This window comes from Macrotis lagotis, chromosome 7 (assembly GCF_037893015.1).
Source record: "Macrotis lagotis isolate mMagLag1 chromosome 7, bilby.v1.9.chrom.fasta, whole genome shotgun sequence".
In the NCBI taxonomy this organism is placed as follows: domain Eukaryota; kingdom Metazoa; phylum Chordata; class Mammalia; order Peramelemorphia; family Peramelidae; genus Macrotis; species Macrotis lagotis.
The window spans coordinates 138,231,229-138,244,905 of NC_133664.1; the positions used below are offsets into that span (position 1 = coordinate 138,231,229).

The window sequence follows — 13,677 nt, forward strand, 5'->3', positions numbered from 1 at the left end:
TCTCAGACACTTAATAATTACCTAGCTGTGTGGCCTTGGGCAAGCCACTTAACCCCATTTGCCTTACAAAAACCTAAAAAAAAATCACAGGGATGTTTCCAATGAATAAAAATGGATCTGTGTGTGTGTGTGGGGGGGGGTGTGACTAAGGGTTAAGTACTATCACTGAAGATTTTAGATGAAAGTATATTTTCTATCAAGAAAAGTAGTTCCTGAGCAGTCATCAAACTCTTTCCTTTAGGAAAATAATAAAGAATAGAAAAGTAGGATTATTAATAAGATCTTGCAACCATATGATCAGATTTTCCTAAATTGGGTTGAATTTTGCTCAGCTGGTAATACTGATTATAAACCCTATCTCTTCCTTTTGAACTTTACATATTTCATATAACAAGTTTCATATTATTTCCTGGATTCTATATATAAATAAAATATATTTCTTGTTACATGTAGAGAAATTTCTCAAGAGTCCCTTCTGAATAATTAATCTTTTATTCATTCTCATGAGAATAAAATGATTCTCATCTCCTAAAATGGGTGATCTCTTCCTTATGACCTCCTCCCTGGGACCACAACTAAAATGAATCACAACAAGTAAAATTACAGAGAATGTTGGAGAGTGAAGAGAGGGGAAATATGAAACTTCCCTTCAGTGTTCTATGAGATAGCACTAACCCATAACAGGAAAGAACACTAAAATGACACCAGCTGGGTAAGTCTTTGAAAATTTATCTGAGAGTCAACAGCTTTCAGAAAGAATAGAAGATTCACTGTGAATAGTAGATAAGCTTTTGAAAAAGACAGGAGTTTTAATGATAAAAGTTATCAACTAAAAACGGTAGAAAGCATTCTGAACTCATCATCAGGAGGGCCTCAATACAAGTATTGATTTGGATAGCTACTTGTTGTGTGATCCTGGATAAGTCTCTGGGTGTCAATTCCTTCATTATTAGTAAGTAGGGATAATGATACTAAGCATTAGGTAGTAAATGGCTCAAGAAAAGGAGTTGGAAACCAGCTTCAGATACTTACTAACTGGGACCCTAGGTGGGTCACTTAACTTCTGGGTGCTTCAATTTACCTATCTATAAAATGGGAACACCATACTCTCTGGGTTGTTGTGAAAACAGAATGAGGTATTATTTATAAAGTGCTTTGAAAGCCTTAATGCATTATATTAAATGTTAGCATTAATTTTTATTGCTGTTTTTATTGCTGTTATTTCTAGAGGGGCCTACCTTACAAGACTGTTTTGGAAGAAACATTTTATTAAGTCTAAAGCAGCACTCACATATGAATGTGAGTTATTATAAGAAATGGCAGTTCACAAGCATCTTTACCCTTTTTTAACCCTGACTTCTTAACCCATGGTTGTTTTTTTAATTCCTTGAAGCTTTTTTTAGAGATATAAGACAGCTGCAGAGTGGGTCCAAGTCTCCTGCTCTAAGCCTCAGTTCCAACCCCCTCAGTTCCCAGCTCCCTAAGCAGGTGTCATATCTATTCCTAAAAAAAATGTGCTCCCTGATTCCTTATCCCCTCCCCAGACACCTGGTACCCAAGGTTCTGGGGAGAGGGGGAGAAGAGGGAGAACAATGGGAAGAAAGAGGGGAAGAGGAAGGAAAAAAAGAGAATAAATGACATAAAGATTCTCCATCACTACAATGATCCAAAAAACTAAAATCTCTAGCAAAAATCATTAATCATTAATAGATCATTAATTATTATAGACTTGATGAGAGTTATCTCCTTGAAGGCTCTTGAAGCAAAGGACACTGAAAATGGAGAAAGCAAAAGATACAACACGGTAATGTTCTGGCTATTCTTGTTAGTTCAAGGTTTCAGAGATGTGCTCTAAGTTGGTCAAATAAAAACAAAAACAAAAAAATGCTGGCATTTCAAAAACTTTTTTTAAGATTCCTATTTTTAAAAGACTAAATCACTATTCTTTAAATGCCTTCCTTTGCCCATACCTCACTTGATTCTTTAGGCCAATTACTTGTAAGGATATTTTTGTTTTGACTGGCCCAATAAATTGTTAAATACAGTGGTAAAGTATATCTTTCATCAGATCATAGAATAAGAGGTGGTAGAGATGTTAGGGATCATTGAGTTTTAAGTCCTGGACTGGAAATCACAAAGTTTGGATCCTTATTCTAGCTCTCCTTTAACTTGAGGAAGTCACTCCCCTTCTCTAAGGCCTCAGTTTCCTCCTCTGAAAAATCAGGAATTATACGATACAGAGAAGCAGGCATCACTAGCATGGGAAATTATACTGACCCTTTCCTGAAAGTGTCTTCTAAACCTTGTTCCATTCATTCCATGGCCAACCACTACCCCAAGACACTCCAATTCTCATCTTCACAATTAGATCCTTACAATGTGGCAAGCCTCCCCAAACAGTTGGCTCTTCCGACTCCTGCAGAGAGCATTAATTTTCATGGTGAACCCAAGAAGCTGTAATCTGATAAGGCTGCTGGCTCCTCAGTTCCCTCCCATTGTCTGCAGCTTCCTCAGCCATCTGGCCTCCACAGCTTCTCACCCTTTCCCCTTAGAGCCAAAAACTCAAGTTTTTATAATACACATGCTCTTGTCTTCTCTGTGCTGCTCCTAAGACCCCAAATAATTTACTCTAATTTTCCTGGTCCCTTCTCTGACCATTTCTCATTCCCAAGACTGTAGACTGGCTGGAACCTGATGAGCTCCAGAAAAATGATGGGCAGTAATTTTTAAAAAAGTACAATTATGGACTAAACTAAAAGATAATATTTTAGTTATCCTAACAGCCCATCTGAAAAAGTGTTATGACGAAAGCAGGTCTATCCATTTTTAAAGAGGCTTTTTTTTAAGTATGAAAAAGAGCTGTCTTGAGAGAATCTGATAATTTGTGAATATAATCCCTTTGGTATTCATTTCAAAAACAGTATCATGTTTGTTTTTCTATATCCTTTATGTAAGTCATCTTTCCAATGTGCAGTATGAGACAAGCATAACAAATAAGTGATCTATGATTTGTTTACCTTGTCTCCTACCCATTTCATGACTCTTTTGCCAACTCAACTACATGCTAAGTTTTACCCTCAACCCAATCTGTTTTCTGATTCTTTTCTTCATCATTCTCATTTTCACCTATTTTCTTATGTTCAACCTCCCTTTTCCTTTGCTTCATTCATGTGTGGATCTGTAGGTATACATCTGTATGCCTACAAAGTTTTCTACTTGCATATATAACACCTATCTCTATACCATATGATCTATGTACTGCTTCATATTACCTTCAGAGTACATACTATGTACTACCACATAAAATAATAACAATTGTAATTTATTAATATTGATAAATAATAATAGCTATGATTGATATAGTACCTTCTATGTTACAGGCACTATATTGAGTCCTTTGAATTTATTATCTCATTTGATTCAGCAACCCTGGAGTGTGTTATTATTATCATCTTCATTTTATTTTATTTTTTATTTTTTAGGTTTTTGCAAGGCAAACGGGGTTAAGTGGCTTGCCCAAGGCCACACAGCTAGGCAATTATTAAGTGTCTGAGACTGGATCTGAACCCAGGTACTCCTGACTCCAGGGCCGGTGCTTTATCCACTACGCCACCTAGCCGCCCCTATTATCTTCATTTTAAACATGAAGACTTCAGAAAGAAGTAAAGTGATTTGCCCAAGGGAGATTTAAACTCTGATCTTTCTGAATCCAGGCATAGCCCTCTAGTCATTTCACCAACTTGGTGCCCCCAATTTAAGTGCCACCCACAACCAACACTACAAATTTTCCCCTTTGAAAAAAAGTAATCTGGTTGCCAGTCTTTTGCTTTTTTTTCCTGCTCCATTCTCTCAACCGAATAGGTTTTGTCCTTGCTTAGGCTCATAAACCAATAAAGGGTTACATTGGCAGGTTAGAGTGGTAATGACAGCTGCTGTTCCTAGGACTGTTTGGGGGGGCATGGGGGGTGTCATGGGGAGCAGAATAAGGAGAAGCTAGTGCCAGGAAGGCTGAGAAGCAGCTGGCACAAGAGGCTGTTCAAAGTTGAGAGGCAGAGAGGCAGAGAACCAGAGTTGGGATCTGGAATAATGGGACAATGGCGGGTTAGGGAGGAATCTGGCTCTGAAACTATCACTTTTGATTTGGGGCCAGTTCTCAACCAATGAGATTGAGCTGCCCGAGATGGATGACTCATATCTGTGCTCCTTGTTTTAAAGAACGCACATCTGGGAGAACAAAGCAGCTCTCTACTGAATGAATTTTATATTCAGGCAGGTGGGCCAGACTAGACTGATGGATTTTGTTTCTACAACAACAGCTACTCCCTTTTCTACCCTTTCCATCCCCACCTCCCCTGCTTCTCCAAGGGTCATTAAGTTCTCTGATCTATAGCTTCTAAAGTGTCTACAAACAAATTTATCCCCCCCCCAAGGGCAATGCTGGGTTTTTTTTTGGGGGGGGGGGGATTACAGCAAAGTCTTAACTCTAAGAAGACTACCCCAGGGTATAGACATTAAACTATTCTCTCTGTGCTGACAGTAAACAAAACCAAAGTGTTTTATGAATATACAGCTGCTATTTATGGGGGACCTGATGCTTTACTTCAATTTGATCTACATTAAATGTACTACACATGAAAGAGGTACAAGAAAGGCCAGAGGAAAGAGAAGCCAGAGCAATGTGGAAGGTGTGATGTGGACAAATAAAACCAAATGATGATAATGTTCCCTAAAACCAAGTACAATGAATAATGTGACAGTGTTGATGTTTCTCCAGTCCTTTGGGCCTGAAAAAATTTTTAAGTGGATAATGAAATCTGTAATTGAATTAAGGCTTTCCTCCAGAAATTTCACCAGCGAAAATCACTTGTTTTCCAAGGGTGCTAGGAGGGCACATGCAACAAGGATACTTGAAAGCCAGACCAGCTGCTAGAGGGAAGCATCAGGAGCTAACAGTTATGTTGAGAATGCAATATACAACTCACAAGTCCTGAATAGCAATATTCATGGACTGGGGAAATTCCTTTATCTAGAGAGGCAAGAGGATAGAATAAGGATCCAACAACCATTTAGAAAGCAAAAGAATGATGGGCTAAGGATAGAACAGTAGAAAAATAACAGAGAATGACTCACAGTTTTTTCTTCCAGTAGCTATACATTCTGAGGGGCCCTCAACAGAGTGCTTCTATGATATAGTCCAAGCTAGGGCTTATTGAAGAGATGAGAAAATCAGTGGAAAAATTCTGACCTAGAGCTTGTCATGTGATCTTCTTTAAAGGAAGGAATGAACTACCACTTGAAAAATAAAATGAACTTTTCTTCTCTGTCAATGACTCCTTGGTGAATGCAATAAGTACTCATCTTGCCATAAGAAAAACATTCACCTTTCTATAGTTCTTTCTATGGTTTTAGAAATAATTGGTATTCCTATGTAGAGAAAGCATAAAAGTTTTAAAGGCAACACTCTGAAAATTAAAAACCCCACAAAATAACTTTTTAAAAAATGCTACATTTCAAAAACATAAAATTGATTGTTATTAAAGGATCATTTATGCATAATGAGAAGCATATTTGTTCATTCAGCATATCCGAAATTTCTTTTCTCTATCCAGAGTTGTTTCTCCCTTGTCCATTAACACCTCTTTTCTCATTTGCTACCTGATCATTCGTATTATCATCTTTTCTTTCCTTGACCTCTATGTCAATTCTTTGGACTAGACTATGACAGAGTCTAACAATGATTCTACCAAAATGCTTTCCCTAGTTGACTCTTCAATATACTGCCTCTTCTTTAAACTCTTGTTAAAATATCAAATCTACTGATTATTTGCTCATTTATGGTACAGTGGAAAAAACATTAGCTCCTGAATCAGAGCATCTGGATTCAAATCTGGCATCTAGTCTTCACTATCTGCGTGACCTTGAGGAACTCATTTAAGCTCCCTTGACTTCAGTTTCCATGTCTAGAAGTTAAAGGCACTGTACTAAGTAGTCCTTGAGGCTTTTCCCAGATCTGTGTCTAAGATTCTATAATACTACTTTGATATCCATTCCACTTTTTTTACTGCTTTCTGGCAAATTGACTTCTTTTATTTTCACTCTCAAAATACTTCATATTAAATTCTTTTGTATTTATTTATATTTATTATCTTTTTATTGAGTCAATGTTTACGTTTATTCTACATTTGCTGTCTTGCCCATGAGAATGTAATCTCCTTGTATGTAGTGACTATTTATGGTACAGTTAGGAGCTGATTAGCACAAATAATAAATTTTTAACTGGTCAGCTTATTTGAGTATATTTCCATTGGACCAGAACCACTTACCCTAATTTATAAAGTTATGCAAATATTAGATTGCAAAAGATTAATTATTTCCACTAATCACAAGCTAACTGTATTTATCTCACCAGGGCCTGCACATAGGTGATTAATAACTACTTGTTATCTGATTGATGTTCACTAATTGCCTCTAGCCACATGTTTTCAAGTCTCATCAGAATTCAAAGACAAGCTCACTAATCTATGGTCTGCCAACTTCATTCACTGTTCTTTTTTTGAATCTCAGGATATTTGCCCCTTATAGTTATCCTGGCCCTGGCAACCCAAACTCATGACTCTCAACTCATTTGGAAGAATAGCAAGAATTGATCATTTTTATTCTATTTCAAACCAAGGGTTATTATCTTTGTAAGAGAAAAACAAAGCAAAATAACACTTGTGTTTTATTTATAACAATTATGCCTTATTTATATCAACTAAGATATGACTTCCATTCACTCCAACCAATCCCTCTTATCTTATAGTGGAATGTTGTTTTTTCTCCAATTAGCTTTTTTTCTAAACCATTTTAATTTTCTTAATTTCTTGACAATGTCCTTAATTTCTTGACAGTATCAGTTCAATCGGTTTTAATAATACTGACACTATTGTTACAGGATTAAGTCATACTTTTGTATTGATCCTCTTTCCTTAGTTAAACCTTTTGTACATTCACGTCAAGCTCTTGAAACAAGAATCTCCCTTTTCCTTCTCACCTCCAAAAATGATTATTTCTATTTGGATCTTTAGAATTTCATTTGAGGTTTTTCATTCATTGTGTGTTGATTATCCCTATAGAATTTTATCCTATCCTATCTTTCCTCTTAAGATTTTGAAATCTTTCTCCAAAAGGATACAGATCAGACTAAAACTAGTCTAATTTTCCTTCTCTAAAGTAAATTCTAACTGCTAATAATCACTTCCTCCTGCTGTTGGTAGTTACTACTACTACTACTACTACTACTACTACTACTACTACTACTACTACTACTTCTACTACTGCTACTACTACTACTACTACTACTACTACTACTACTACTACTACTACTACTACTACTACCACCATCACCACTACCCCTACCAACACCTCCACACTACCACCACTACTACTGGTATTACTACTACTACTACTACTACTACTACTACTACTACTACTACTACTACTACTAGTACTACTGCTGCTTCTACTACTACTACTACTGCTACTACAAATACTACTAAGAGTACTACTACTACTAAATAGTATTTAAATAAAGGTTTAAGGCTTGCAAAGCACTTTTAAAATACTGTCTCATTATATCCACACAATAAACCCTGGAAAGCAGGCACTATCATTGTCCCTGTTTTTGTTTGAGAAACTGAAACAAAAAGAAGTTAAATGATTTGCCCTAAGTCACAAAGCTAATAAGTGTCTAAGGTGAAGTTTGAACTCAAGTCTTCCAGATACTTAGTTCAGTGCTAAGGTCACTATCCAACCTAGCCAGCTCGTTTCCAACATTCCATCCTATGAGTACAAACCAATTTCTTCATGTTGCCAAGAATCAGATCCAATAAAGTATTGCCCTAAATTCAGAGGCAGTTAGGTGACTCAGGGGAAATCCAATGAAGAAGAAAATGGCAAACCACTCCAGTATCTTTGTCAAGAAAACCCTGTCTGAATAACAACAATAATTCTAATTTTCAAAAGATCATTAAAGTACATAATTAAAGTGAATTTAAAACTGACTAAGCACACTGATATGAAAGTATATTAAAATACCCTTGTAGTTCTAATAAAACTAACAAGAAATAATTTTCTCTAGTCTAAAACCCTTTTTTCATATTTCAAAGGTATGTTAGGTCAAGAACAAAAGGCCTTTCTTGGGGGAAATGGATTCATGATGGTAACCAAACTTAAAACAAAGTATGATTTTGGATGTTTTTAGATATTGCCTTCCTAGACTCACAGAAGTGATTTAGAGCTACTGAACCATCTAAGGGCAGTTTCTTCTTTCCCCAAACTCTGAACAAGTACATGTGATTCACATGTTAAAGAGCAAAGAGAAGATAAGGAAGAGATTATGTCAATTTCGACATCTCTCTAAGCTACAAATGGTTTACATATTAGTGTTAAATTAAACACCAAAATAGAAGTCCTGAAGGAACTGTATTTAAAACAACCACAGATAAAATAGATGAGTCATTAGCTAATTTTATTTTAAAAAAGAAGTCAAATCATTAATATCAAAAATGAAAATGGTGAATGCACAGCCAATTAAGAAATAAAATAAATTATTAAGAGCTATTTCACTCAATTTTATATATATTGATAAAAGTGGTCATCTTAAAAAAAAAGATGAATATTTACAAAAATACAAACTGCCCAGATTAATGGAAAAGGGAACTGGATTTAAAAGTGAATTCTAGGAATTCAAGGAATAAGCATTTATAATACATTTGCTATGTGCCAGATATTGAGGTAAAACATTTTTTTTAAAAAATTACTTATTTGGGGCAGCTAGGTGGCGTAGTGGATAAAGCACTGGCCTTGGAGTCAGGAGTACCTGGGTTTAAATCCGGTCTCAGACACTTAATAATTACCTAGCTGTGTGGCCTTGGGCAAGCCACTTAACCCTGTTTGCCTTGCAAAAACCTAAAAAAAATAAAAAAAATTATTTAAGGCAATGGAGTTAAGTGACTTGCCTAAAGCGGCAATTATTAAGTGTCAAGCTAGATTTGATCTCAAGTATGCCTGACTCCAGGGCCAATGCTCTTATCCACTGCACCTCCTAGTTGCCCTAAGGTAAAATTTTTTTGCAATTATTTCATTTGAACCTCAGAAGAACCCTGCAGAGCAGGTGGTATATTATTATTCCTATTTTGCAGTCAAAGAAACTGAGGTAGACAGAGGTTAAATGACTTACTGAGGGCCACACAGCTAAGAATCTGAAGTTTGATATAGATGTAGGCCTTCCTAACTTTAAGCTCATTTCTAACTTTAGGCTCAATGTTCTGTCCACTGCATGACCAGCTGCCTCAATGTCCTAAAATACATTTAAAGAATAATTAATTCCCAATACTATATAAACTGTTTTGACAAAATAGGCAAAGAAGAAATCCTACCAAACTGATTCTAAGACACAAATTTAGTCTTGATACCTAAACCAGGGAGTCAAAACAAAAAGAAAACTACAGACTAAATTCCCTGAATACTAATGTGAAAATTTTAAATAAAACATTACCAAATTACAGCATTATATCACAAAGAAAATATACTATAAACCAGACTAGATTTATATCAGGAATACAACACAAGTTCAATATCAATAGTATCATGAAAATAATTGACTCTATTAATAATAAAAGCAACAGAAATCATGATCATTTTAATAAAGGCAGTAAAAGATTCCTGTAAAAAAATTAGAAAACATCAGAACAAACACTGCTTTCCTTAAAATTATCACAGAGAAACTATATAAATACAATTATGAAACTCATTCCAAATAAACACAGATCTAATTAAGTGGAGAAATATTAATTGTTCATGAGAAAGCCAAGTCAACATAATAAAAATAGTTATACACCTAAATTGTATTTTAAAACTTTTTCCAATTACTTGTAACAATAGTTTTCAACATTTATTTTCTTAAGATTTTGCTTTCCAAATTTTTCTGCAACCCAAGACAAGTAATGTGATATAGATTATACATGTATAAACACACTAAAAATATTTCCATATTAGTCATGTTTTGAAAAAAGAATCAGACCAAAAGGAAAAGAAAAAACCCAACAAAAACATTTTAAAAAGTGAAAAATAGTATACTTTCTTTGATATGCATTCTTATAGTTCTTTCTCTGGAGGTAGCTGGCATTTTCCATAACAAGGTTTTTGGAATTATTTTGGATCTCTGTATTGCTGAGAAGGGTTAAATCTATCATAGGTGATCATTGCACAATATTGCTGTTAATGTGTTCTTCTGATTCTGCCACTCAGCATCAGTTCATACAAGTCTTTCCAGGTTTTCCTGAAATCCACCTGCTCACCAACTCTTATAGAATAATATAAACCCATTATATTCATATGCCACAACTTATTCATCCATTCCCCAACTGATGGGCATCCCCTCAATTTCCAATTTTTTTAACCACCACAAAAGAGCTGCTATATGTTGTGCATGTGGGTTCTTTTCTTTTTTATGATTTCTTAAAGATACAGATCTAGTAGAGGTATTGTTGGAACAAAGAGTATGTATAGTTTTATAGCCCTTTGGGCATAGTTTAAAAATGCTCTATAGAATGGTTGGAACAGTGAATTAGTATACCAATATTACCTAAATTAATTTTCTTATTCAGTGCTATACCAACTAAATTACCAAATAAGGGGGGTGGGGAAGCATAGATTTAAGAGAGGTTGGAAAAAGTTTCCAGTAAAGGATGAGATTTTAGTTCAGAGACTTAAAGAACACAATAGAGGAAGAAAAACACCCTAGAAATGGGAGACAGTAGGAAAAAAGGTCAGAGTCAAAAGTGTCTTATTTATGAGAGAACATACAGACCAATGTCATCAGATTGATGAATATGTGACAAAGAGTAAGTTGTAAAAAGACTAGAAAGGTAGGAGGAAGTCAGATTATGAAGGGTTTTAAATGCCAAAGAAAGGGGTTTTTTTTTGTTTTTTTTTTTTACTGATCCTAAAGACAATAGGGAACCAATGGAGCATAACAAGCAGTTCGGATGGCATGGTCACATGTGTCAGTTAAGCTTTTTAGATGAATTATATTTGTAGAATCTTAGAACTGGAAAAGACCATAGAAATAATTGTATCAAAAAAATTCAATGTTTTATTATTGTCCTATAAAAAGCAGGCAAATATGAGTTTTGAAATAAAAAAAGAACTTAAAGTATCCCTCTGATCTTGACATAATGCCCCTTCTCATGTTCACTACTCTATTTGGTAACAAATTAAAATGAAAATAATATTTTCAGTACTTACCAAAATAAGCCCTGAGATTAGTGAGGAAGTGCCTGTCAGGGCAACGTAGAATTTCGGTGTCAATGTGTTCAAAAACATACTCACTGGAGGGGAGAAAAAGAGAAGAAAAAGAAATATGAATGTCAATAACATAGATTCTCTTCTACTTTTTCCATTTCAGATAATTTGAAATATCTAAAATACAGCAGAACTCTATTATAAATTGATGCTTTGAAAAAAAGGTGGGGGGGAAGGATATATACATGGGATCCAATCACAAATCTTGAATCATAGAAACTATAGCAATTGTTCATTCTGCCTCTAAATTCTATTCTTGTTAGACTATTTTCCATTATGAACTGAACACTCTATGCAAACAAGCTAGTTACTCATCTGTCAACCAAATGCAGGAAACACATATCTCTATTTTTGTTTTCCCAATACCCTTAAAAGCCAAAGTTATAACAATTCTACAGATGCAAAGTAAGTAGAACAGTGATTAAGATATTCTATATCCCATGGTAACCAAAGGGAAGGTTATAAATTGGATGTTCACTGGTAAAATTCTAAAAATTATTTATAGGACTACTGGGCTGTCCTATTTATGGAGCAAATAAACCATGCTAATACACAACCATTTAATAAATACTCTTCCTGCAATCATCTTAACCAAATTCTTCCCTGCTCTTCCAATTCATTTGCTAAGAAAATCTGAGTTGCTAAATTGATTTTTTTAATTATATACTCTTTTCTCAAAGTCTGAACAATGTCCAAGTTAGGTATATTTTTATTAACATAACACTATACACTGCTATATTATATAATTTTAATTATATATTTTGCTATTCAGAAACTGACCTTTAATTGTTCTGATTTATCTTCTACTTTTTTAAGCAATGTGCACTCAATGCATTTCTGTTTCCCTACCATATCCTTCTCTGGAAGAAAGTCAGTTATTAACTCTAATTTTAAAAACACAAAACGAAAACACAGAACAGTAGCGTAACTAGGGTGCCTATGCCAAACAGCCCTAGGGCACCAGGCAGGAATGGCACAGAGAGAAGTAAAGCAGACACTCACATTCTAGTATCCAAATAACTGGAGGGTCATAACGTTAGTCTAATTGTGAGGGAGAGGGATAGTACTATGAAAGATCATGCTGGATTAGGAGAGACAGGCCAGCTATTTTTTGCCAAATACAAAAATTGCTGTTTGTCATTTTCAAAGATAACAGAAGAAGAAAGAAATTAAAGATCTTGATTGATAATAGATTCTATGGACTTGGGATTCGTCTCTTTATTGATCACAATGGGATATCTTCTACCTTTCAAATCATACTACCTACCCCTCCTATTCTGGATTTCTACTTGTATGACCTTGAACTATATGAACACACTATCTTTTTAGTGAATTTTAAAAAATAAACTTGCTGAAACTATAGTAGATATTAAGTTAAATCAGAATCTCTTGAAACTTGATAATGATTCCCCAATTATAGAAAGAATGAAGTGAGAAGAGAAAAAAAATTTTATTAGTTACTTAGTCCAAGAAAAAAAAAGCTTATCTGTGTATGTGTATATGTTTGTGTGTATGTGTGTCTTTTTAAAAAGGAATTGGATTGCATTAAAACAGCAAATTAATTCATATATCAATTAAACAGGTAACAAAACTCAATTCTGTAAAGCATATAATGTAGCAAATGCTTCAATTCTTTATTATATTCAATTCAAGAAGAGGACATGAAAATGAAAATTAGGCAGGCGAAGACAAATAAAATGTACAGAAAGTGAGTGAGTGACAAAGTTAATACCTTATTTTTAATACCTCCATCTTTCAGGATATTGTTGGTAAAATTTTTAAAAGTCACATTTCACTTTAACAATTATATAAATCGAATGTCACCATTGCATACTTAGCATATGGTCTGAATGAAACCTAGCCCATGCACTGGGGCTCCTCTAGTGTGCTATAAAGTTATTATGGTCAGGAAAAGACAACAGACAGACCAAATAGGAGTTATCTCTCAGCAAATTATCAAAGTAGATAATGACCCATAAAGTTTGTTTTCAGGTGAAGTTTTTTCACCTAAATTGATTGAGGTAAATTAAGAAATGCAAGAACTAGGGGTGGCTAGGTGGTACAGTGGATAGAACACCAGCCCTGGAGTCAGGAGTACCTGAGTTCAAATCCAACATCAGACACTTAATAATTACCTAGCTGTGTGGCCTTGAGCAAGCCACTTAACCCTATCACCTTATAAAAACTTTTTAAAAAATGCAAGAACTCTATGTTCCTTTTGATATGATGATGATGATGATGATGATGATGATGATGATGATGATGATGATGATGATGTCCTGGTAATGTACTTGATTACTAACTTCACTTGATTTTAGGTAACAAAAGGAA

At 34.7% G+C, this 13,677-nt stretch overlaps 1 protein-coding gene across 3 annotated transcripts in view; it reads right to left on the reverse strand.

Moving 5' to 3' along the window:
- Window positions 1-13,677, reverse strand: part of ST7 (suppression of tumorigenicity 7) — a 304,640-nt gene that overhangs the window by 152,399 nt on the left and 138,564 nt on the right. For all 3 annotated transcript variants that reach the window (XM_074193850.1, XM_074193849.1, XM_074193851.1), the window contains exon 2: window positions 11,290-11,372. In XM_074193850.1, the coding sequence (XP_074049951.1) occupies window positions 11,290-11,372 (83 nt within the window). The remainder of the gene's footprint in view (window positions 1-11,289; window positions 11,373-13,677) is intronic.